This window comes from Scyliorhinus canicula, chromosome 3, assembly GCF_902713615.1.
Source record: "Scyliorhinus canicula chromosome 3, sScyCan1.1, whole genome shotgun sequence".
Classification (NCBI taxonomy): domain Eukaryota; kingdom Metazoa; phylum Chordata; class Chondrichthyes; order Carcharhiniformes; family Scyliorhinidae; genus Scyliorhinus; species Scyliorhinus canicula.
The window spans coordinates 110,126,449-110,153,409 of NC_052148.1; the positions used below are offsets into that span (position 1 = coordinate 110,126,449).

General features: G+C 49.0%; 1 protein-coding gene across 8 annotated transcripts in view; it reads right to left on the reverse strand.

Annotated features, from left to right (window-relative positions):
* pcm1 (pericentriolar material 1) overlaps window positions 1–26,961 on the reverse strand; it is a 263,929-nt gene that overhangs the window by 166,850 nt on the left and 70,118 nt on the right. For all 8 annotated transcript variants that reach the window (XM_038791084.1, XM_038791089.1, XM_038791083.1 and 5 more), the window contains 2 exons: window positions 24,091–24,273; window positions 7,017–7,201 (listed from right to left, as the gene is read on the reverse strand). In XM_038791084.1, coding sequence (XP_038647012.1) covers window positions 7,017–7,201; window positions 24,091–24,273 — 368 coding nt within the window. The remainder of the gene's footprint in view (window positions 1–7,016; window positions 7,202–24,090; window positions 24,274–26,961) is intronic.

Sequence of the window (26,961 nt, forward strand, 5' to 3'; positions counted from 1 at the left end):
GTTTCACGTTTAGAGATTACCCTCAAACCTCCTTTCAATAATCCTCCAGCTTTGGACAGGACCAAAATATATGAACGTAATTTGCGGGCCCCCTCCCCCGCAACGTTCACAAACATCTTCTACCCCCTCAAAGGTTCATACTCGCCCTTGTGAAGTATGCTCTATATACCACCTTCAGCTGCACCAGCCCAACCTCGCGCATGAGGTGGAGGCGTACACTCCCCGGAGCACCTCACACCCAGAACCACTCCTCCATGCCCTCTCCCAACTCTTCCTCCCACTTTGCTTTGCTTTGATCCCTTCCATTGGTACTTTCTCCTCTTCCAAAATAGCCCCGTAAACCGCCGACGTTACCCCCTTCTCCAGTCCCCCGGTCGTCAGCACATCCTCCAGCAATGTGGAGCCGGCTCCACCGGGAAGCTCTATATCTCCTTTCTGGCAAAATCTCTGCAGCCACCTGGGGTGGCCACGTCCCGATTCGAAAATGGACACTCGCAAAGAGTGCAGGTAAAAATGGACAGCACTAGAGAAAACAAGCAGGTGCAAGGTTTCCTGTGCATTAGGACTTGCAGAACCCAGACAGAACTGAAACCACTAAGACATTAGCATAGCAATGAGCTATCTCCGGGGACAAAAAGAAACATTGAAACAATCGAGACCAGGACAGACTTCCCGGCGCCAGTGGAAGCTAAAACAAAGGCAGGCCAACGGTTACATAGGGCCCGCCCAACGATCAGGAAACAACCCCGTTATTGGAAGCTCTCGGAAGCTCTCTTCACCTTCACATTTGGCTCTCAGCGACGAGAGGCCGGCAAGCACCAACCAAGTAAGTCTAAGGTCAACGCACGCTACGCGATAGGCGCTCCTAGCTACTATCCCATACCAGTTCGAAGCCAGCAGTATCAGAACCGGACAACGGCCATTGTTCCTCTGACTGAGTGGGCCACTCGAAGCTAAGTATAGGCTTTTAGTAGTGGTTGTAGTTTAGCGAGTAGAGTTTATGCATGAGTAATAATTGACTGTGTGTGTAAATAAACGTGTATTGATTTCAAACTTACTAACTGGTGTATCGAGTCATTGATCAGTATTCGGCTTTGAACCCTGTGGTGGTATCAGAAAGATACCTGGCGACTCTTGAGCAAAGGTAATTAAAACAGAGCAAATTAAGGGCAAACATAACGAGCAACATCTCCACCCTGCATGTATCTAAACATTTCCCCTGCTCCAGTCCATACTTCGCTCCCAGCTCCTTCAATCCTGCAAACCGACTCTCAAGAGACAAATGTTTTAGTGTCTTAATCCCCTTCTCCACCGATTACCCAAAATTCTGTCCACTTCCCTGGCTCAAATCTGTGGTTCCCCCAAATCAGCATTTCCTTTGACCCTGCCCCCGTTCCCCCAAATCGGCATTTCCCTTGACCCTGCCCCCAACCCAAAGTGTTGGCGAAACTGCCTCCAAATTCTCAATGAAGCTATTATTAGGGCAAATCATGTTTGACTAATTTGCTAAAGTTCTTCAAAGAAGTAACAAGCGAAGTGGATAATGGGAATCCTTCAGATGTCGCATATTTGGGCTTCCGAAAATGCATTTGGTAAGGTGCCGCACAGAAGGTACATTCATAAGATTAGGTCAAAAGGGATTAGGTGTAATTTATCAGCTTGGATAGAAGACTGGCTGACTGACAGAAGACAGAGTGTCAGGATAAATAGGCCTTTTTCTGGATGGCAAAATATAACTAGTGGGGTGCCAGAGGGTTCGGTACTTGGATCCATGGTAGAAGGTGCAAAAGCCATATTTACAGACGACAAAAATAGGTGGAACGGTGTTGCAATGAGGAAATAAGAAGCTGACAAATGGATATAGATAGGTTAGGATGGGCCAAAATGTGGCAGATGGACTTTAACGTGGATTGGATTGGTTTATTCTCACGTGTACCGAGGTACAGTGAAAAGTATTTTTCTGCGAGCAGCTCAACAGATCATTAAGTACATGAGAAGAAAAGGGAATAAAAGAAAATACATAATAGGGCAACACAAGGTATATAATGTAACTACATAAGCACCGGCATCGGATGAAGCATACAGCGTGTAGCGTTAACGAGGTCAATCCATAAGAGGGTAATTTAGGAGTCTGGTAATAGTGGGGAAGCTGCTGCTTTTGAGTCTGTTCGTGCATGTTCTCAGACTTCTGTATCTCCTGGCCGATGGAAGAAGTTGCAGGAGTGAGTAAGGCGGGTGGGAGGGGTCTTTGATTATGCTGCCCGCTTTCCCCGTGCAGCAGGAGGTGTAAATGGAGTCAATGGATGGGAGGCAGACTCATGTGATGGACTGGGTGGTGTTCACGGCTCTCTGAAGTTTCTTGCGGTCCTGGGTGGAGCAATTGCCATATCAGGCTGTGATGCAGCCAGACAGGATGCTTTCTGTGGTGCATCTGTAAAAGTTGGTAAGAGTTAATGTGGGCATGCTGAATTTCCTTAGTTTCCCGAGGACATTTAGGCGCTGTTGTGCTTTCTTGGTGGTAGCATCGACGTGGGTGGACCAGGACAGAGTTTTGCAGATGTGCACCCCTAGGAATTTGAAACTGCTAACCATCCCCACCTCGGCCCCACCTCGATGCTGACAGGGATGTGTACAGTACTTTGGTTCCTTAAGTCAATGACCAGCTCTTTAGTTTTGCTGGCATTGAGGGATAGATTGTTGTCGCTGCACCACTCCACTAGGTTTTCTATCTCCCTCCTGTATTCTGGCTCGTCGTTATTCGAGATCCGGACCACTATGGTCGTATCGTCAGCAAGCTTGTAGATGGAGTTGGAACCAAATTTTGCCACGCAGTCGTGTGTGTACGGAGAGTAGAGTAGGGAGCTAAGTACGCAGCCTTGCGGGGCCCCGGTATTGAGGACTATTGTGGAGGAGGTGTTATTGTTCATTCTTATTGATTGTGGTCTGTTGGTCATAAAATCGAGGATCCAGTTGCAGAGTGGGGAGTCCTAGGTTTTGGAGCTTTGATACGAGCTTGGCTGGAATTATGGTGTTGAAGGCGGAGCTATAGTCAATAAATAGGAGTCTAATGTAGCATTCCTTGTTGTCGAGATGCTCTAGGGATGAGTGTAGGGCCAGGGAAATAGTGCCTGCTGTGGACCGGTTGCGACGGTATGCAAATTGCAGTGGATCAAGGCATTCTGGGAGTATGGAGGTGATGCATTTCATGATCAACCTCTCCAAGCACTTCATTACGACTGAAGTCAGGGCCACCGGACGGTCGTCATCGAGGCACAATGCCTGGTTGTTCTTTGGCACCGGTATAATGGTGGCCTTGTTGAAGCAGGTGGGGACCTCGGAGTGGAGTAGGGGCAGGTTAAAGATGTCCGCGAGTACCTCTGCCAGCTGGTCCGCACAGGCTTTGAGTGCACGACCAGGGATCCCGTCCGGGCCCATCGCCTTCCGAGGGTTCACTTTCAGGAAGGCCGATCTGACTTTGGAAGCTGTGATGGTGGGTATGGGTAAGTTGTGGGCTGCTGGGGCACTGAACGGCAGATTGTTGGTTACCTGCTTGAACCGAGCATAGAATGCATGGAGTTCATCGGGGATGGGTGCACTGCTGCCAGAGATACTGCTCGGCTTCGCTTTGTAGCCCGTTATGTTGTTTAGTCCTTGCCACAATCACCGAGAGTCTGTCTGACTCGTTTGGTTTGATATTCTCTCTTGGCATCTCGGATGGCTTTGCAGAGGTCGTACCTGGATTTCTTATATCGGTCAGAGTCGTCTGACTTGAACACCTCAGATCTGTCCTTCAGTCGAGGGTTAATCTCGTGATTGAGCCATGGTTTCCGGTTGGGGAACGTTACTGCTTTCTTTGGCATGCAGTCGCCCACACATTTGCTGATGAAGTCTGTGATGGTGGTGGCATACTCATTTAAGTTGGTTGCTGAGTTCTTCAATATGGACCGGTCCACTGTCTCTAAAGAAGTCACGTAAGAGCTCTTCTGTTTCCTCGGATCAGCACTGCACAACCTTCTTAGCTGGATTCTCCCGCTTGAGTTTCTGCTTGTAAGCCGGGAGAAGGAGCACAGTCTTATGGTCTGATTTCCCAAAGTGCGGTTGGGGGATGGAACAGTAGGCGCCCTTGATTTTTGAGTAGCAGTGGTCGAGAGTGTTGTCCCCCTGGTGAGACAGGAGATGTGCTGGTGGAATTTTGGCAGTACTCGAGGTTGGCCTTGTTGAAGTCTCCGGCCACGATGAACAAGGCCTCCAGATGTTCTGTTTCATAGTTGTGTGAGGTTATGCATTTTGGGTGGAAAAATGGGACAGCAAATTAAGTAAATTGGGAGAGACTTTGGGGTGCTCCGTTGCAGAAGGATCTGGGAGTCATCGTTCAAGAAACTAGCATGAATGTGCAGCATATAATAAAGAGAGCAAATGGAACGTTGGCATTTATAACTAAAGGAATAGAGTATAAAGGTAAGAAAGTGTTGTTGAAACTGTACATGGCATTGGTGAGACCACACCTGGAGTATTGTGCACAGTTTTGGTCCCCTTATTTGAGGAAAGATGCAGTGGCATTGGAGGCAGTTCAGAGGAGGTTCATTGGGTTGATTCCAGAGATGAGGGATTTGTCATATGAAGAGAGATTGAACAGTTTTGGCTTATACTCTCTCAAGTTTAGAACGTGGAGTGGACGCTTCCTCTTGTGGGGCATTCTAGAACGAGAGCTCATGGTCTCAGGATCAGAGATGGCAAATTTAAAACAGACATGAGCAGAAACTACTTCACCCAAAGTGTTGTGAAACTGTGAAAATCACTACCTTCAGAGTGTGGTGGATGCTGGGACAGTGAGTAAATTTAAGCAGGGGTTGAACGAGAACGGACATAGCTGTGGAGTTAAGTTCAAGGTGAGATCAGCCATGATCGAATGACGGAGAAGACTCAATGGGCTAATTGGCCTAATTCTGCTCCTGTATCCGATGAACTTATGAAGGTGACATGAGGAGGGTACTGGTGGTCTGGAATTCTCTGCCCAGGTTGGTGGTGGAGGTGGAGACGCTAAATGCTACTTAAAAAGAGCCTGCATCTGCACCTTAAGTGCTCGAAGATACAGGGCTATGGATCGGGTGCAGGAAGGTGGGATTAGAAAGGGCACCTGGGTGTCCTCGGAATGGCATGGACACGATGGGCCAAATGGCCTCCTTTTGTGCTGTAACGTTTCTAAGAATCATAGAATCTACAGTGCAAAAGGAAGCCATTCGGCCCATCGGGTCTGCACCGGCTCGTGGAACGAGCACCTTACTTAAGCCCACGCCTCCACCCCATCCCCATAACCCAGGAACCCCACCTAACCTTTGGACACTAAGGGGCAATTTAACAAAGCCAATCCACCTAACCTGCACATCTTTGGACTGTGGGATGAAACCAGAGGAAACCCACGCAGACACGGGGAGAAAGTGCAAACTCAACAGTCACCCGAGGCCGGAATTGAACCTGGAGATGTGAGGCAGCAGTGCTAACCACTGTATCACCGTGACCATACCGCCAAAGCCAGAATGGAGTGAAGCATGCAAATTGGCTTCCAGACCATGGCAACAACTGTCTCTCTCAACTCTCAGTTTTCGTATGATATTTGCCATTAGGGCAGCCATTCTGAATAGTAGAAAAGCATTAGTTAAAATCTACGTGGTTGTTTTAAAAAAAAAAAAATTTACAGGATGCAAGCTTCGCTGGTTCAGCCAGCATTTATTGCCCATCCCCAGTTACCCTTCAGAAAGCCGTGGGGAGTTGCCTTCTTGAACCGCTGCAGTCCTTGAGTTGTAGGTGCACCCACTGTGCTATTAGGGAGGAAGTTCCAGGATGTTGCCCCAGCGACAATGAAGCAACGGTGATTCATTTCTAAGTCAAGGAAGTGAGTGACTTTTGGGGGAGCCTCCAGATGCTGGGGTCCTCAGGTATCTGCTGCTCTCGTCCTTCTTGGTAGTCATCATGGGTTTAGAGGGTGTTTTCTCAGGTACCTTTGTGAGTTGCACTTTGTAGATTGTACTCACAGCCCTCACTGTACATCGTTGGTGGAGGGTTTGAATGTTTGTGGAAGAGGGAGCAATCAAGCGGGCTGCTTTGTCCTGGATGGTGTCGAGCTTCTGGAGTGTTGTTGGAGCTGCCCTCATCCAGGCAAGTGGAGAGTATTCCATTACACTCCTGACCTGTGCCTTGTAGATGTGGACAGGCTCTGGGTGGTCAGGAGGTGGGTTACTCGCTAGCGGATTCCTAGCCTTTGACCTGCCCTGGTGGCCACAGTATGATAATGGCTAGTCCAGTTCTGTTTCTGATCAATGGTAACCCCCAGGATTTTGATTGTGGGGGATTCAGCGATGGTAATGCCATGTCAAGAGGCAGTGGTTAGATCCTCTCTTTTAGGAGATGGTCATTGCCTGGCACTTGTGTGGTGCGAATCTAAGTTGCCACTTGTCAGCCCAAGCCTGGATATTGTCCAGGTCTTGTTGCATTTGGACATGGACAGCTTCATTATCTGAAGAGTCGCAAATGGTGCTGAACAATGTGCAGTCATCCGCAAACATCGCTACTTTTGACCTTATGATACTGCGATCTCTTACAACAGCAGTACATGCCAGTCCTTTCCCTTCAGAGCATCACCCCAAAGGAAAATGAGATCCAACAGCAGGCTTAAACGTTGCAGCCATCTGTAGTTGTGCCAGATCCAAGATGCAATGCGACATTTGCTGCCTCAATGCCATGAACATTTTGCAAAGCAGGAGGATCCAACCACATCTCAATACAGGTCTTAGATGAAGCCCAGAAATACGAGAATAGAAAAATCAGAGGCATTTCTCTGCAGCTTGGGGAATCAATATAGGTTAAGAGTAGGTTGACAGTATGCTATGTGCAGTAACCTAGCACTTTGTTACTGATGAAAGTTGAAGTTATAGGGAAAACAACTTTTCACACAAGTAATGGTTGGTCATTATAGAGGGACAAGGAATTAATGTTGTTTGCTTAACTACTGATCTTACACTCAACGTAGCTGATGTGAGGTTCATCTGATGGTAGTGGAGCATTCGAAGTTTGTAGATTTGTTGTCCTATTGTTGATTTCACAGTCTGTGTTAAGCAGTCTGCCACTATGGCTACTCGTTTCATTTAGTGCCACCATCCTGGAAGCAGTGCTGATGTCCGTCCAGTTACACCTTTGTGGATTTCTGTGGGAATGATACATAATAGCTGTTAAATACATAGGCTTAAATAGTCATTTTTATTCAGATATTTAGTCAAGCTCAAGCCAAAATCTACAAAATTGCCCACTGAAACAAATCACTGGTTTTCAAAACTGCTGCAAAATACACATTAGATATTTCATATTCCAAATAGTATCAGTCACTTCTGAAAATAGGTGGTTAGGCATTCAAACAAAATTGTGCAAAACTGTTCCGATTACATAAATGAAGAATCCTTCAAGCAATGATACTTTCTTCAAACCACCAGCACTTTATTTGTAGCTAAATTCCAACAATGAATGTCAAAACATTTATTTCAGCCAAAAGGCTTCCTTGTGCACATCTATCCCTTTCATCTACGTATCGGATACCAGTCCACTGGAATCCACCATATTTTTAAGAATGATAAGCAGAATATCAGCAATATCAGCCTCACGGTAGCATGGTGGTTAGCATCAATGCTTCACAGCTCCAGGGTCCCAGGTTCGATTCCCGGCTGGGTCACTGTCTGTGTGGAGTCTGCATGTCCTCCCAGTGTGTGCGTGGGTTTCCTCCGGGTGCTCCGGTTTCCTCCCACAGTCCAAAGATGTGCGTGTTAGGTGGATTGGCCATGCTAAATTGCCCGTAGTGTAAGGTTAATGGGGGGATTGTTGGGTTACGGGTATACGGGTTACGTGGGTTTAAGTAGGGTGATCATTGCTCGGCACAACATCGAGGGCCGAAGGGCCTGTTCTGTGCTGCACTGTTCTATTAGTCTCTCCATTTCTTGAGCCCATCTCCTCTCAACCTGCATCATTAAATCTGTTAACAAAAGAAGTTCAAGTTGTTCCATGGTAGAACGACCGTACCTAGTTATAGCTCCATTTGAATTCTCTCACCTCCTCCTCCCCGGCTCGGAACCAAGACTTTACTACTGAACAGTAAACCTCAATTTCTTCGACCATTACTGGCCTCCTCGGAAGATCTTGCCACAAGACTTCACTCTCATCATCAACTATTTCCATCTAGGACTTCCGGTTGCGGCTATGACTAGCTAAGCCGCACAGTTGGAAGCTCCTGCGACAAAGGTGTTTTCGGGCCAATTGGAGGGCCCCAACGGTGCTGAAAAGACGAATCCCGGTGGGGGAAGGTCCCCTGAGGAGAACTAGACCGATTTTATGGTCGGTACTCGGAGCGGAGCGGCAAGAAAAGTGGCAGCAGCTCCCCAAAAAAAGCGGGGGAAGAAAATCAAAATGGCGGCCGGCGGCGCACCGGAGGGATGGATGAAATGGGCGGAGGAGCAGCAGGCCGCTCTCCTCCGTTTTTTCACGGAGCTGAAAGTGGAGCTCTTAAGAGTCCATGAACGCGACGACCGCCAGGTTGGTGGGAGCCCAGGCGACCCAAGAGGCGTCGATCAGAGAGCTGCAGCAGGAGATGACCGCGAGGGAGGAGGAGGCCACGGTCCTCGGGGCAACGGTGGAGGTGCACGAGGCACTCCACCTGAAGTGGCAGAGCCGTTTCGAGGAGCTGGACACTCGGATGAGGAGGAAAAATTTGAGGATCCTGGGCCTAGAAGAAGGCCTGGAGGGGTCGGATCTCCCGGGATATGTTGCGGAGATGCTGAGCTCCCTGATGGGGGAAGGGGCCGGTCCTGCGCCCCTGGAGCTGGAAGAGGCATACCGGGTCACGGCCAGGAGGCCTAGGGCAAACGAGCCCCCGAGGGCGGTGCTGGTGCGGTTCCAGCGGCTATGTGATCGGGAGAAAGTCCTGAGGTGGGCAAAAAGGGAGAAAAGCAGTAAGTGGCAGAACTCGACGGTAAGGGTGTACCAGGACTGGAGTGCGGAGGTGGCAAAGCGGCGGGCACGGTTCAACCGGACAAAGGCGGTGCTACACGCGAAGAGGATCAAATTTGGAATGCTGCAGCCGGCGCGCTTGTGGGTCACCTACAAGGACCAGCATCATTATTTTGAGTCCCCAGAGGAGGCCTGGACCTTTGTACAAGAAGAAAAGCTGGACATGAACTAAAACCTGGGAGCACCGGCGGTCGTAGCCGCCTGGGTACTCTTGATTGAGCAAGTGGCCCTTATCTTTTCAGGCCAGGTCGGAGCTGGGTAACAGTTTCTTGGATTGTTTGGCTTTTCTTGATCATTTGACTTTTTGAATATCTTGAAGGTTTCGAGTTGTTTGGTGTTTCTGTATATTTGAACTGTTGAAATTTCTATTGCGGGTCGTTTTCTTCTTATGGTGTGTTTCTTCCCGTTTCCAACTTCCCTTAGTCATTTACCCTTGTTACCCCTTTTTCTTCGGGTGTTGGGTCTTTTTTTTTTTGTTTTTTCTTCCTTCTCTGGTTATGGTTATCTGTGGTTATTTATACTGTTTGACGGAGGGTGATGGTTAAGCACATTGTTAGTTGATAGCTATTTAATTATTTTGTTATTTAAGTATGTAGTTAAGTATTTATGTATTTATTTGCCATTGGGTATTTATATTGTTAAGTTGGGAAGACGGGACAGGGGGGAGTGGGTTGATCATGCGGGTTTATCTCTGGGGTTTTAAGGGGATCCTTCACGGGCGTGGATGGGGATGGGGGGGGAGTGGAAGATGGCGGGGCGGGGTGTGGCCGGGCAAAAGCGCGGGCTTTCCTCTGTTTTTCCCGCGCGCGGGATGGAGGAGAGAGGAGGGGGGAGGGGAGAAGAGTGGGGCGTGGCCAGTAATGGTGGCCTTTCCCGCGCTGGAGCGGGGTCAGAGTGGAATGGCGGGGGGGGAGGCCCCTCCCCCCCCTCGAACCGGGAGGAGTCGGAGTGTGGCAGGAGCAGCCGGGTCAGCGGAGATCAGCTGACTCTCGGGAGTACGATGTTGGGCACATCGCGGCTAGGAGGGGTCCTAGCCGGGGGGGGGGGGGGGGGGGGGGGGGGGGGGGGGGGGTTAGGGGGAGATACCGGGTTGCTGCTGGAAAGACCAGGGACGAGAAGGGGAGAGCTGGGGGGGGGGGGGGGGGGCATCGCTATGGGAAACGGGTCAGAAAGGGAGGGATGACCCGAGGCGAGCAAGGGACAGAACATGGCTAATCGACAGGGAGCAGGGACGGGTCGCCCAGCGATCCGATTGATTACGTGGAATGTAAGGGGGCTGAATGGGCCGGTTAAAAGATCAAGGGTCTTCTCGCACCTGAAGGGACTGAAGGCTGATGTAGCGATGTTGCAGGAGACTCACTTGAGGGTAGCAGATCAGGTCCGCCTGAGAAGGGGGTGGGTGGGACAGGTGTTCCACTCAGGCTTGGATGTCAAGAACCGGGGGGTGGCGATTCTGGTGGGAAAGAGGGTGTCGTTCGTGGCGGCAGAAGTGGTGGCAGACAAGGAGGGCAGGTATGTGATGGTGAGGGGTAGGTTGCAGGGAGAGAATGTGGTGCTGGTGAATGTGTATGCCCCGAATTGGGACGACGCGGGCTTTATGAGGCGCCTGCTGGGCCTCATCCCGGGACTGGAGGCAGGGGGCCTGATCATGGGAGGGGACTTTAATACGGTGTTGGACCCTGGGCTGGATAGATCGAGTTCCAGGACGAATAGGAGGCCGGCAGCGGCAGAGGTGTTAAGGGGGTTTATGGAGCAGATGGGAGGGGTAGACCCATGGAGATTTGGTAGGCCTAGGGCGAGGGAGTATTCTTTTTTCTCCCACGTCCACAGAGTGTACTCCAGGATAGACTTTTTCGTATTGAACAGGGGGCTGATACCGAGAGTGCAGGACACGGAGTACTCGGCCATTGCGATATCGGACCATGCACCACATTGGGTGGACGTGGAATTGGGGGAGGCGCGGGATCAGCACCCGTTGTGGCGCCTGGATGTGGGGCTGTTGGCGGACGAAGAGGTGTGCAGAAGGGTTAGAACGGGCATTGAGAACTATCTGGGTACGAACGACACGGGTGAGGTGCAGGTGGGGACGGTCTGGGAGGCCCTGAAAGCAGTGATTAGAGGAGAGCTGATCTCCATAAGGGCACACAGAGAGAGGAAGGAGAGGCAGGAAAGGGAGAGGCTGGTGGGGGAGCTCCTAGAAGTAGATAGGAAATATGCGGCGGCACCAGAGGAGGGGCTATTGAGGGAGCGGCGCAGTTTACAGGCCAGGTTCGACCTACTGACCACTAGGAAGGCGGAGACGCAGTGAAGGGCGCAGGGTGCGGCGTATGAGTACGGGGAAAAGGCGAGCAGGATGCTGGCACACCAGCTTCGTAAGCGAGATGCAGCCAGAGAGATTGGGGGAGTGAGAGAGAGGGGTGGGGACGTAGTGCAGAAGGGGCAAGAGGTGAATAGGGTCTTCAGGGACTTCTACAGGGAATTGTATAGGTCTGAACCGCCGAAGAGGAGAGGGGGAATGGAGAACTTTCTCGACAAATTGAGGTTCCCAAAGGTACAGGAGGAGCTGGTAGAAGGGTTGGGGGCGCCGATAGAGCTGCAGGAGCTAATTAAAGGGATAGGCCAGATGCAGGCGGGGAAGGCGCCGGGGCCGGATGGGTTCCCGGTGGAGTTTTACAGGAAATTTGTGGACCTGGTGGGCCCAGTGCTGGTGAGAGCCTTTAATGAGGCGCGCGAGGGGGGGGTTCTGCCCCCAACAATGTCGCAGGCCCTGATCTCCTTGATTTTGAAGCGGGACAAGGACCCGGTCCAGTGCGGGTCCTACAGGCCTATCTCCCTCTTAAATGTAGATGCCAAGCTGTTAGCAAAGGTCCTGGCAACCAGGATAGAGGATTGTGTGCCAGGGGTAATCCATGAAGACCAGACGGGGTTCGTGAAGGGACGCCAACTTAACACAAATGTCCGGAGATTGTTAAACGTGATCATGATGCCGGCAGTGGAGGGGGAGGCGGAGATAGTGGTAGCGCTAGACGCGGAGAAGGCATTCGATAGGGTGGAGTGGGAATACTTGTGGGAGACGTTGGAAAAGTTTGGGTTTGGGGAGGGATTTATCAAGTGGGTAAAGCTGCTCTATTCGGCCCTGATGGAGAGTGTGGTAACAAACGGGAGGAGGTCAGAATATTTTGGGCTCCATCGAGGTACTAGGCAGGGATGTCCCCTATCCCCCTTACTCTTTGCATTAGCGATTGAACCGTTAGCGATGGCACTGAGGGGTTCAGGGGGGTGGAGGGGACTGACAAGGGGAGGGGAGGAGCATCGGGTCTCGCTCTATGCGGATGACCTGTTGCTGTATGTGGCAGACCCGGAGGGGGGAATGCCGGAGGTTATGGAAATACTAGCGGAGTTCGGGGACTTTTCGGGATATAAATTAAATCTGGGGAAAAGTGAGGTCTTTGTAATACACTCGGGAGACCAGGGGGAGGGAATTGGGAGGCTCCCCTTCAAAAGAGCAGTAAAAAGTTTCAGATACTTGGGGGTGCAGGTGGCAAAGAACTGGGGGACCCTCCACAAGCTGAACTTTTCTAGGCTGGTGGAACAGATGGAGGAGGAGTTTAAGAGGTGGGACATGGTGCCGCTGTCGCTGGCAGGGAGGGTGCAGTCAGTTAAAATGACGGTCCTCCCGAGGTTCTTGTTTTTGTTCCAGTGTCTGCCCATCTTCCTCCCTAGGGCCTTTTTCAAGAAGGTAACGAGTAGTATCATGGGGTACGTGTGGGCACATGGCACCCCTAGAGTTAGAAGGGTCTTTTTGGAGCGGAGTAGGGATAGTGGAGGGCTGGCGTTACCCAATCTTTCAGGATATTACTGGGCGGCAAATGCATCGATGGTACGAAAGTGGATGATGGAAGGGGAGGGGGCAGCTTGGAAGCGTATGGAGAGGGCGTCCTGTGGCAACATAAGCTTAGGGGCACTGGTAACAGCACCATGGCCGCTCCCTCCCACGAGGTATACCACGAGCCCGGTGGTGGCGGCCACCCTCAAGATCTGGGGGCAGTGGAAGCGACACAGGGGGGAAGTGGGGGGTTTGATAAGGGCACCACTAAGAGGGAACCACAGATTTGCACCGGGAAATACAGGAGGGGGATTTCTGAGCTGGCAGAGGGTGGGCATTAGGCAACTGAAGGACTTGTTTATAGAGGGGAGGTTTGCGAGCTTGGGAGAGCTGGAGGAGAAATTCGGGCTCCCCCCGGGGAACACGTTCAGGTACCTCCAAGTGAAGGCATTTGCCAGACGACAGGTAGAGGGGTTTCCCGTGCTTCCCGACAGGGGGGCGAGTGATAGGGTGCTATCAGGGGTCTGGGTCGGGGAGGGGAAGATCTCGGACATTTATAAGATTATGCAGGAGGTGGAGGAGGTACCAGTAGAGGAGTTGAAAGACAAGTGGGAGGTAGAGCTGGGGGAACAGATAGAGGATGGGACATGGGCAGACGCCCTAGAGAGGGTCAACTCGTCGTCGTCATGTGCGAGACTGAGTCTCATTCAATTTAAGGTACTGCATAGAGCCCACATGACGGGGACAAGGATGAGTCGGTTTTTCGGGGGTGAAGACAGGTGTGTCAGATGTTCGGGAAGCCCTGCGAATCATGCACACATGTTTTGGGCATGTCCGGCACTGGAGGAGTTCTGGAAGGGGGTGCCAGGGACGGTGTCGAGAGTGGTGGGGTCCAGGGTCAAGCCAGGATGGGGACTTGCGATCTTCGGGGTTGGGGTGGAGCCGGGGGTACAGGAGGCGAGGGAGGCTGGAATATTAGCCTTTGCGTCCTTGGTGGCTCGGAGGAGGATCTTGATTCAGTGGAGGGACGCAAGGCCTCCGAGTGTTAACACCTGGTTAAACGACATGGCAAACTTCATCCAATTGGAAAGAATCAAATTCGCCCTGAGAGGGTCGGTGCAGGGGTTTTTCAGGCGATGGCAACCCTTCCTGGACCTCTTAGATCAGAGATAGAAACTGAGGTCGTGACAGCAGCAACCCGGGAGGAGAGGGGAGGGGGAGGGGGGATAACAACGAAGGAAACACGGTATCGGTGGTGTCACGGGCAAGGCCTGCCCGAGGACACTGCCAGAAACGACAAGGTGGTCTGGCGGCCGGTTCGTAGGCGCGGGGGGGGGGGGGGGGGGGGGGGGGGGGGGGGGGGGGGGGGGGGGGGGGGAATTCTTGTTAAGTAGGGGGGTTTGACTTTGTTTTGATATAATTCAAATGTAGGGGGGGTTAAAATGTTTGTACTCTGAAAAATTTCTTCAATAAAAAGTATTTTTTTTAAAAAAACTATTTCCATCTACTCTTGCCCTGGGGAACTTATTCCTCGTATCTTTGTTTTAAACTCCGTTGTCTAGTTTTTAACCAGCTTAATCTGCAACAACTCTGACTTGTCTAGTTTTCTGGCCTTGTTTTCAAGAGACAAACAGTTCTTCAATAACATCTCACCGTGCCAACATAGAAATGGGAGTCGGCCAAATAGGGGCAGCACGGTAGCATCGTGGATAGCACAATTGCTTCACAGCTCCAGGGTCCCAAGTTCAATTTCGGCTTGGGTCACTGTCTGTGCGGAGTCTGCACATCCTCCCCTTGTGTGCGTGGGTTTCCTCCGGGTGCTCCGGTTTCCTCCCGCAGTCCAAAGATGTGGATTGGCCATGATAAATTGCCGTTAGTGTCCAAAATTGCCCTTCGTGTTGGGTGGGGTTACTGGGTTATGGAGATAGGGTGGAGGTGTTGACCTTGGGTCGGGTGCTCTTTCCAAGAGCTGGTGCAGACTCGAAAGGCCGAATGGCCTCCTTCTGCACTGTAAAATTCTATGATTGTCACTTTCGAGCCTGTTCCACCATGCAATGAAATCATGGCTAATAACAAAACAACTCCACATTTCTACTGTTACCCGATATTCCATCATACCTTTAGATATAAAAAATCGATCAAGCTCAAATTTCAAGTAGTAACTGATTTGGCAAATTCCAACTTCGACCATCATTTTTGTGAAGAAGCATTTTCTAATTTAATTCTTGAAAGCTCTGACTCCAATTATTTTGGCTATGCCAGTCTCAGACACTCCAAATAATGGAACTAGTTTATCCCCATCTACCCTCTCTGGTCTCCTTAATGAGATCAAAACTTCAATCAAATGACTCTGTAATCATAGTGAATACAGCCCAGTCCATCACGCGAACCCACCTCCCATCCCTTGTCTCTGCACCCGAGTCCTGGGAAAGCAGACAGCATAATCAAAGACCTCTCCCATCCAGGTTATCTCTTCCAACCTCTTCCATGGGCAGAAGATACAAAAGTCTGAGAACGCACACCAACAGATTCAAAAACATCTTCTTCTCCACTGTTACCAAGACTCCTGAATAACCCTCTTATGGACTGAGCTAATCTCCCTTTGCATCTTCTCTACTGTTGTCGCACTATATTCTGCATGCACCACGGGAATGTGTATGTCTACGTATTTGCATTGTGCATTTATCGCATATCGTATGATTTTCATATATGGAACGATCTACCAGGCATACCTGTTCTGAAGACAACACCTTCCACTCCAGCTCACCAAAAAAATGTTGTTTTCATCAACCAAGATAGAGTAAACTGATTTTTCAACCAAATCCATTCCTTTCCCCAATGTCAGTCCTTATTCACCCCGCTAAATGCTGTGACAATTTTCACCTTGAACTCACATCATTATCCACCTCCCTCTGCATTAGCCAAGTAATCTTGCCCGTTGCCATCAAATATTTTTCCTTTCCTCTGCATTACTCTTTGAAAAGTAAGTTGTCTTACAACACCAGGTTAAAGTCCAACAGGTTTGTTTCTAACACTAGCTTTCAGAGCACTGCTCCTTCCTCCGGTGAATGAAGAGGTATGTTCCAGAAACATATATATAATCGTCGAAGACGTGCTTGTTAGGTGAATTGGACTTTCTGAATTCTCCCTCAGTGTACACGAACAGGCATCGGAATGTGGCAACTAGAGACTTTTCACAGTAACGTCATTGCAGTGTTAATGGAAGCCTACTTGTGACAATAATAAAGATTATAATATTCATTTTTCATGTCCCTTCCTGACACTTACCTGGTTTCCTTCCTTCTCTCTCTCCCTCCCCCTGCTTCCCCTCTGCTCTGTGCGCTCTTGTCTGCCCTCATCGGTCCCCCCTCCCCCTTTCTTCCAACTCACTATTGGCTTCATATCTGTCTTGGAACAGGCTGATGAATAGTCCACACGCTTTGTGGAAGCCCTCGGCTGGCTGGTCCGATATCCCAAAGACTGCCACTCTCATGCATGGATCCACCATCGCCCCCACAACCTTGGACATCATGTCAAACAAGGCTGTCCAGAAGCAGATCAAATGTGGATCTATCCCCTCACTCTCTCACCTGTGGCTGCCAATGGCAGAATTGCAGGTTCGGAAGGGCCAAGCCGTCCAAGTTTCTTCTCTTCTGCAGTGTAGTCTTGGGGATTCTTGGAATCCGCCCTGCCCCCCTCCCCCACATCCCCCCACACACACACATAATTTTGTCTATCCCTTGGAAAAAGGCCTTGTGGATGAAAATCATGATGCATCTGAACAGGAACAGGAAAAAGAACCTTGGCAGTACGTGCATCCTGATCGTCTGAACACTCCCCACCAGGGTAAGCGCGAGTGCATCCCATCTCTGTTGGTCCTTTTTAAATTCCTCTGCCAGGTTGGTCAGGTTCCACATGTATGTCCAGTCATGGACTATCTGGATCCCGAGGTAGCAAAATTGACTTTGGACAAGTTTGAATGGCAGACCCCCCCCCCCCCCCCCCCCCCCCACTCTGCCCCTCCCTCATTCGGGTTCACCGGGAATGCCTCGTTCTCGCCCAGATTGAGTTTGTAGCCCCAGAAGGCCCGAACATTTCCCGGAGTTTCATGATTACATTCAGGCTGTTCTGTGGGTCCGAGAAGTAGAGAAGCAGATCATCTGCAAAGAGTGAAACTCTGTGCTTTATGCCTCCTCTTCAGATGCCCTTCCAGCCTTTCGTGTCTCGCAGAGCAATCGCCAGTGGTTCGATTGCCATAAGAACATAAGAACTAGGAGCAGGAGTAGGCCATCTGGCCCCTCGAGCCTGCTCCGCCATTCAATTAGATCATGGCTGATCTTTTGTGGACTCAGCTCCACTTTCCGGCCCGAACACCATAACCCTTAATCCCTTTATTCTTCAAAAAACTATCTATCTTTACCTTAAAAACATGTAATGAAGGAGCCTCAACTGCTTCACTGGGCAAGGAATTCCATAGATTCACAACCCTTTGGGTGAAGAAGTTCCTCCTAAACTCAGTCCTAAATCTACTTCCCCTTATTTTGAGGCTACGCCCCCTAGTTCTGCTGTCACCCATGGCAGGGACGGGGACAGCGGGCATCCCTGCCTTCTGCCACTGTACAGCTGCAAGTATTCAGAGTTGGTCCGAACTCTCGCCTTGGGCGCATTGTACAGGAATTTCACCCACGAGGTGAACCCTGTCCCTAGTCCAAACCACTCCAGTACCTCAATGAGGTACTTCCATTCGACTCTGAAAAAGGCCTTTCTTGCATCCAGGAAGATGGTCACCTATGGTCCCCGCCTGTGTGGAGCTGATGCCTTCCATGATCTCACCCAGTCCTATTGGTGCTTCCAGCTTCCTCCGTCTGTCGTGCCCCACAACTGGCATGTCCAGTCCATTGAGGAACCGTTTCAGCCCCAAATCCCTGTCAGGAGCTCAGAGGTTTCCACTCCCCAGTATAAGGCTCCAAATGCTTGGTTGACCTTTTTTGGTTGGGCTACCAGTCCACCTTTACTATCTTTCCCTTGTGCTATCTCCCTCATGGCTTCCTGCTTTCTCAGCTGGTGAGCCAACAGGCGGCTCGCCATCTCTCCATGCTCATAGAAGGTCCCCAGTGTCTGGCGGAGTTGGTGCTTTCTTGGTGGCTAACAGGTTTAAAGTCCATTTGTAGCTTTTTCCTCTCCGTCAGACACTCTACGGTCGAGGCCTCGGAGTATTTGCTGTCGACGTCCATGATGGAGTCGATCAGTTGTTGCCTCACGACCTTCTCTTCCCCCCATCTCTATGAGCCTAATAAGACTATAATTTCTCCCCTAATCACAGCCTTCAGTGCCTCCCAGAATGTGAAAGGTGAGACTTCCCCGGTCTGGTTGTTAGTGATGTACTCCCCGGTGACCTGTGATGTTTTCCAGCAGAAAACATTGTCAGCCAAGACCATAAGATATAGGAGTAGAATGAGGCCACTTGGCCCATCAAGTCTGCTGTGCCATTCAATGATGGCTGATCTTTCTCTCATCCCCATTCTCCTGCCTTCTCCCCATAACCCCAATCCCCTTATTAATCAAGAACCCCTGATCCCCTTATTAATCAAGAACCTATCTATCTCTGTCTTAAAGACAAAGTGGTTTGGTCTCCACAGCCTTCTGCAGCAAAGAGTTCCATGACCATGCTCCGTGTGGGGCATTGGGCACCGCCAATCTCCAATCTCAACCTCACATCCATGTAATGTAGAGCGTGGTCGGACACGACTATCGCGGAGTATTCTGCGCTGACTATTTCCGGAAGCACCCATTTCCACACTGCAAAGAAGTCAATGCGGGTGTATACCTCGTACACGGGTGAAAATAATGAGAAATCCTTCTTACTAGGGGTGTAGGAACCGCAATGGGTCCACAGCCCCCAACTGATCCATGAATGCTCCCAGTTCCCTGGCCATGCCTGTCTTTTTCTCCCCGTTTTGGGGTTCGATCAGTCCGTCAACGTGTCCTGCACACAGTTAAAGTTACCCCCCCTCCTCCTCTCCCCTCCTCCTCTCCCTCTCCCCCTCACCTCCCTCCTCTTCCTCCCCCCCTCTCCTCCTCCCCCCCTTCCTCTTCCTCCCCCCCTTCCTCTTCCTCCCCCCTTCCTCTCCCTCTCTCCCCCTCCCTCCCCTCCTCCTCTCCTCCCCCCCCTCCTCCTCTCCTCTCCTCCCCCCCTCCTCCTCCTCCTCTCCCCCCCTCCTCCTCCTCTTCCTCTCCTCCTCCTCTCCTCCCCCCTCCTCCCCTCCCCTCCCCCTTCTCCTCCTCTCCTCCCCCCCTTTTCCTCCTCTCCTCCCCCCCCTCCTCCTCCTCTCCTCTCCCCCCCCTCCTCCTCCTCTCCTCTCCTCTCCCCCCCCTCCTCCTCTCCTCTCCCCCCCCTCCTCCTCCTCTCCTCTTCCCCCCCCTCCTCCTCCTCCTCTCCTCCCCCTTCTCCTCCTCTCCTCCCCCCTCCTCCTCCTCCTCTCCTCCCCCCCCTCCTCCTCCTCTCCTCCCCCCCCTCCCCTCCCCCCCTCCCCCCCTCCTCCTCCTCTCCTCCCCCCCCTTCTCCTCCTCTCCTCCCCCCCTTCTCCTCCTCCTTCTCCTCCTCTCCTCCCCCCCTTCTCCTCCTCTCCTCCCCCCCCCTCCTCCTCTCCTCCTCCTCCTCTCCTCCTCTCCTCCTCCTCTCCTCTCCCCCCCTCCTCCTCCTCTCCTCTCCCCCCCCTCCTCCTCCTCTCCTCTCCCCCCCCCTCCTCCTCCTCTCCTCTCCCCCCCCCTCCTCCTCCTCTCCTCTCCCCCCCCCCTCCTCCTCTCCTCTCCCCCCCCCCCTCCTCCTCTCCTCTCCCCCCCCCCTCCTCCTCTCCTCTTCCCCCCCCCTCCTCCTCCTCTCCTCTCCCCCCCCCTCCTCCTCCTCTCCTCTTCCCCCCCCCTCCTCCTCCTCTCCTCTTCCCCCCCCCCCTCCTCCTCCTCCTCTCCTCTCCCCCCCCCCCCCCCCCCCCCCCCCCACAATGATTCGGGATGAATCATGGCATGAACAGCACGTCTGTCCCACCCAGCCCGTCGCAGTCGGTACTTATCCCTCAGATGAGTGTCTTGCAGGAAGAATATGTCTGCTTTCATACTCCTTAAGTGGGTGAAGACTCTAGATCTTTTCACTCGGCCGTTAAGTCCCCTGACATTCCAGGTGATAACCCTGGTGGACGCTTCTGTCCTCCCTTTCCTGCGTGATCAACCATACTTACCTGGTGAAAGTGCCCCTGCACTCCGGGATTTCCCCTTGATTAGGGACTCTCCAAAGTGGCTCTTGTATCCTCAACCGGCCCTTTACCTGCCAAAACCAAGCAGAGGACCTGTCCTTTCTTCTCTTCGCTTTCCCCTTGTGTTCCTTCTCTCCCAGAGTCCCTGGCCCCATACCAACCCCCCACCCCACCCCTGCAGGCGGTCCCTTCCTGCCAGGTGCGCCAAGGCACCCCTTGTTATCATACTTCCTGCGCTAGCTTTCCCCACTAGTGTGCTGCCCTCCCCCCCCCCCCCCCCCCCCCTCCCACTGCTGGTCTTGCCCCTCTCTCATGCCCTCTAACTGTCTGCTCCCTCTGCCTCACCTATTCCTGCATGCCACTGCCCTCGCCCTACCCTGTGATCTAATCTTTCTGATCAAAGCGAGGCAGTACAGACCTGCACAAACATAGTATGTGTCCATCATATTTCTTTCTTTCCCTCATTCCTCCTCTGCTTCTCCTTCAGCGTTACCTTGCAAATCCCACCACGACAGCTGGTGGAATTTAAGTTAATTTAATAAATCTGGAATGAAAAGCGGGTAGCAGTATGAAACCATTGGTAATTGTTGTAAAAACCGTGGAATATGGAAATGAGGCCACAATTAGCCATGATCTTATTGAATGGCGAAGCAGACTTGAGATGCCGAGTGGCCTACGCTCCTGTTTTGTATGTAAACAACTAGCAGGAAGAGAAGGAGGCTGCACAAATATCCCCATCCTCAAAGGTGGGGGAGCCCACCACATCAGTGCATGAGACAAGGCGGAAACATATGCAACAATCTTCAGCCAGAACTATCAGGTAAATATCCACCTGACTCCTCTTGAATTCCCCAGCATTACAGATGCCAGCCAGTCTTCAGCCAATTCAGCCACTTGCAACTGCTGAAGCCACTGGACACAACAAAATTATGAGCCCTGACAACACTGCAGCAATAGTACTGAAGAGTTTGGTCCCAGAATTAGCCAGTCCCCTCACCAAACTGGTCCTGTACAGCGACAACACTGGCATCTACCCAGCAATGTGGAAAATTGCCCAGCTATGTCCTATCCACAAAAGCAGGACAAATCCAACGCAATTAATTAGTACCCCATCAATCTACCCAGCAAAGTGATGGCATTATGTACACAGCAATAACCTGCTCACTGATGCTCAGTTTGGGATCTGCCGGGGCCACTCAGCTCCTGGCCGCATTGAAACCTTGGTTCAAACATCAACAAAATAGCTGAATTCGAGAAGTGAGGAGAGAGTGACTGCCCTTGACATCAAGGCAGCATCTGACTGAGTGAGGCAGTAAGGAGCCCTAACAAAACTAAGAATCAGAGGGAACTCTCTCCTCTGGTTGGATTCGTACCTGGCATAAAGAATGATGATTGTGGTTGTTACAGATCATCTCAGTTCCAGGGTATCAATGCAAGAGTTAATCAGTATAGTGTCCCAGGTCCAGCTACCTTCATGTGCAACAATGACATCCCCTTCATCAGAAGGTCAGATGCAGTGATGTTCGCTGATGACTGCATAATGTTCAACACGATTCACATCTCCTCAGATACTGAAGCAGTCCATGTAAAAAGGCAGCAAGACCTGGACCATATTCAGGCTTGTGCTGACAAATTGCAAGTTACAGTCAAGCCACACGTCTGGCAGGCAATGACTATCTCCAGCAAAGGAGAATCGAACCATGTCCCCATGATATTCAATGGTATTATCCTCACTGAATCCACTCACTATCCTGGAAGTTATCACTGACCAGAATCTAAACCAGCCACATAAATACTGTGGTTACAAGAACAGGTCAGGATCTGGGAATTCTACACAAGTCACTCATCTCCTTGACTCCCCAAAGCCTGTTCACAATCTACAAAGCACAAGTCAAGAGTGCAATGGAATGCTCTCCACTTGTCTGGTTGGGTTCAGCTCCAAAAACATTTCACACCATCCAAGGCTCCTTCAGCAATATTATCCAAACCTGCAAACTTTACCACCAATAAAGCCAAGGACAACACCTGAAGGTTCACCTCCAAGCCACGAACCACCCTAACTTGGAACTATGATCGCCATTCCTTCACTGCCACTGGGTCGAAATCCTGGCACACCCTTCCTACCCACACTGTGGGTGTTCCTACAACCATGGTGGCACAGTGGTCAGCACTGCTGTCTCTCAACCCCAGGGACCCGGGTTCAATGCCAACCTCAAGTGACTGTGTGTGAAGTTTACATTTTCTCCCTGTGTCAGCGTGGGTTTCCTCCGTGTGCTCTGGTTTCCTTCCACAGTCCAAAGATGTGCAGGTCAGGTGGATTGGCTATTCTACATTGGCCCTTAGCGGAGGTACAGGGATAGTGTAGGGTTTCGGTCTAGGTAGGGTGCTCTTTCAGAGGGCTGTGTAGATTTGATGGGCCAAATGGCCTCCTTTTACACTGCAGGGATTCTATAATTTTATGACATGGATCACAGCATTTCAAGTGGCAGCTCACCATCATCTGCTCAATGTCCATTAGGGGTGGGCAATAAATTATAGTGATGTCCATGTACAAATAATTTTAAAATATTTTTAACTCACAAAAGCTTGCTGCTTTTTAATTGGGAATCTCACTCTAAGAGATGGCAAGCAAAACATATCTTTTACTTACAAACATATTGATCACAGGCAATAAGGAACACATGAATTCTGTGCATAACACATACCTTATCCAAAGCCATCATAATTTTACACATTTGTATCAAATTTCGTCTGCTCCAAGGGGAACAACTCCAGATTTTCCAATCTAATCTTGGAACTAAAATCATTCATTCCTGGAACCACTTTTAACATTTAACCATTTCTGATCCTCATTTAAGCATTTTACAGCTTGTTTAGTTTCCTCCAACATGTGTATTTTCTTCCCCTTCCGGTTAATCTATTGTACCTTCAGCTCTGACGAAGAGTTCATATGCCCAAAATACTAACTTGGTTATTTTTTCCCCACAGATGCTGAGGAACCTGCCAGGTATTTCCAACAGTTTGTTTTTGTTTCAGATTAGCAACATATTGGGTACTTTTGCTATTCTTATTTGTTGCCACAGTTCCCAATACCTTGTATTGTCAATACAAGTATTAAAAATCTTAAAATAAAAATATATCACGAAAGCACTGCTGTAAACAAGAATGAAATTTTATAAAGAATGCAAAAACACCTCCCAGAATGTACCTTCTGGGGTGAATCGACCTACAGCATAAACCAGATTACGTTTCCTAATCGCACTGTGGATATACCGACACCACATGGACCGCAGTGGTTCACCACCACCTTCTCATGGGAAAATAAGGATGGGCAACAAATGCTGGCCTAGCCAACAGTGTCCACACCCTGCAAAGAATAAAATATAACTGAAAACAGTTATAGTATTTCAAGCACGCACAAGTGCTGCTGCACTGTAATTGAATAGATGGTTAATTTCTTCTTAAAATGAAAGGAAATCAATGGAACACCACTTAAATAAAGATGGAGCAAGAGGAGTACCCAGCAACTTTTTATTTGCTTTGTATCCGCGAACGCTAAGTTTCAGATACAAAATGCACATTCAACAATGCACATGCAAGTAAGAGTCTCTCAGACATGGCCTCAAAAGACCATGTCATCAAAAAAATATATATTTTTTTTTTAATTTTTAGTTTACGGTAAGGGGCAATAGAATTGGTAAAATGTGTGTTGCAATTTCCAGCAGCCAGTCAGGAAATACTCCCAGGTGAGGCACAGCCAGATACGAATCAAAGCTTCGATAAAACATACCAGCTTGTCCACATGAAAAGCAATGCAAATAGTATTTGAAAAAAACAATCATTTTCTGATTTCAACCCTAAATTTTATTTATAAATCCGCACCAATGCAAGTGTCATTTTCCTTTTTCATTCCCTCAAGATACTTTCGTACAGAAACATTGACAGCAATTCTAAATTTTTCCCCACCTGATGTTTGTGACTGCATCTGGATTCCCCTGATCAGAGTAGTACAAGGATTCTTCCTCAGTCTCATCATCCTCCTCCTTTGTATGCTCATTGACAGCATCAGTCATCATATCTGAAGTCTGCTGATAGTAATCAATCAATTCACGTAATTCATTCAGCCTCTTGTGAACTTCCTCGAGTTTTCTGAATGAAAACATTTCACAGTTCATTATGGCATATTTTTGTTTCAGAATAAAAGGAATTATTAGTTTGGATTTATCATTCCAAATTAAAATCAAGGACAAACACTGAAAAGCTAATGACACTATCAACAGCTTGTTAACTCATCCTGCTGAAAGCTGTAACCTCACATTTGAATTGGAAGGAGAGTTGTATGAGATCACTGTTCATTAAAAGCAGACACATGTCCAGGCTCGTCTACCAGCAATAGTTACAGGGTTCTTCTAGATATTCTGGAGTCCTGTTATCCATGGAATCTTCGCTTCGCAACCAGTCAATGTCTTCACAGCAGGACAGGCAAATATTAGGAGGTGAGGGGGCAGCACGGTTGCGCAGTGGTAGCACTGCAGTCTCAAGGCACCGAGGTCCCAGGTTCGATCACGGCTCTGGGTCATCGTCCGTGTGGAGTTTGCACATTCTCCCCGTGTTTGCGTGGGTTTCGCCCCCACAACCCAAAGATGTGCAAGGTAGGTGGATTGAACATGCAAATTTGCACCTTCATTGGAAAATATTAATTGGGTACTCTTAAAAAAAAAAAAAAATTTTTTTTTTAATTAGGTGGGAAAGTGTTTGCATAATTAATTACATAGAACAAAAATTTATAATAATAATAATAGCTTATTGTCAGAAGCAAGCTTCAGTGAAGTTACTGTGAAAAGCCCCTCATGGTGAGCAGTTCAATACTGTTTCCTCTGATCAATTTTGAGGAGTGTTGCTGCACAGTTCACGAATGAGCTTACTCAAACTTTACCAACATTTTTATAGCTGCCATATAAATTAATACTAAAATGCGTCTTTAGGATATGCTCTCAGTGAACAGACCATGAAACTCAAACATGAAATCCACTTGAGTGAACTGAAATGGGAAATACTAAATCATTAACATTCAATTAACATCAATTTTGACTGTAATTTCTTGCTCGATTTCGCTCAGTTCAAATACTCTAATAAAGTGACTCATTTCTATTATTTGTATAATGCAAAGCTTTAACTTGCTATCAAGTTTACTGTAAATTAGTGCTAAATTTCTCAATTTGAGTTGGAGTTAACTAATGATACAAATATGTTTTCCTCTCCCACCATCTCTCCTAAAGCATTAACCCCTTGGAGAAAGTCTCATGGGCACCAGAATTCTCCATTATACCATTCAATGAGCTATTATTTTGTGGTGTGCCTTGATTGGTCAGTAGACTATTCAGCTAAAGAGAACAATTTAGCTCAAATCAGCTAAATTTTTTGAATGGCAGACAGTCACGCATGTACACAGTTCAGTGGAAAATGTGAATAATTCTTGTCTCACTAAGTCGGAGATATAAGGCCAATTGCAGGACTTCTCCATCACCACAATTAAGGTCAGCTAACTAATACAAAGGTTCCAACATCAAATTAAGGTCAGCTAACTAAGACAGACATTCAAAGTTGGTGTGTTTTTGGCCAGCCTCTCAGGATAATTCTAAGCAGTCAAAGGCTACAAAGGTTTGTCAATCTTAAAATGCCACTTCAAGATGTGTCAAATGGCACAGAAATCTGATCCAAAATGTCAGCTATAAGTTCCTTCCACACCTCACACTATTTTTTCCATCGTCAGTCACTGGGTTTTTTGCTCACACTCATTTCTTCTCAGATACCAATAAAGTTGGCATTCCACAGCAAGTTTCAAGTCATTCTAATCAGCATTGAATATGTTGGCACAATAGTGCAGTACAAGGAGTTACTAAAAGGGGTTTTTACTCTAATCTCAGCTTTATGTAGCAGGAGGCACTGAGCAGAGTCCAAATATCAACATGTTGGTTTTACAGAAGGGATAATAAATTTCAGTGCAATCAATGGATTGCTGTTCATCTAGATTTTCAAATTAGTCCAAACATTGTGCACGTAAATGAGGGGAACAGTCTGAAGCAACAAATGTAATTGGTGCTCAATGTAGGGAAATCTAAAAGGAAGGTAGACAATAAACTGAGGAAGATACAATTTCTTTATTAATAATACGCACAATTAGCATCACAACTTCCAACAAAAAAAATGAGTTTTGAAAACAATTTTCCAGCAAAGAAATGCAGCATAGAATGTTTTAAAACGTTCTATTACGGGGCTAAGTTCTGTATCAGAAAAAAAAAAGCAACTCACTCAAACTTTCTGCTACTTGCTCGGAGCAGTTTTCTTTTTATGTCCAAGGTAAAAGGACTCTACATTAGCAATTATCTGTAGCAGCTGCAAAAAACAAACTACTTGAATTTTGATTTTTTTTTTAATGCAAGGTTAGGATAGAAAGCAAAATGATGTGAAGGCGCGGTTGACATTATTTGGCAAAAAAAACATTAACTGTGTATTATGTATTTTGGGCAGCACGGTAGCATAGTGGTTAGCCCTATAGCTTCACAGCTTCAGGGTCCCAGGTTCGATTCCCGGCTTGGGTCACTGTCTCTGCGGAGTCTGCACGTTCTCCCCATGTCTGCGTGGGTTTCCTCCTGGTGCTCCAGTTTCCTCCCACAGTCCAAAGTTATGCAGGTTAGGTGGATTGACCATGCTAAATTGCCCTTTGGTTAAATGGGGTTGCAGGGTTAAGGGGATAGGATGGAGGTGTTGGCTTAAGTAGGGTGCTCTTTCCAAGAGCCGGTGCAGATTCAATGGGCCAAATGGCCTCCTTCTGCA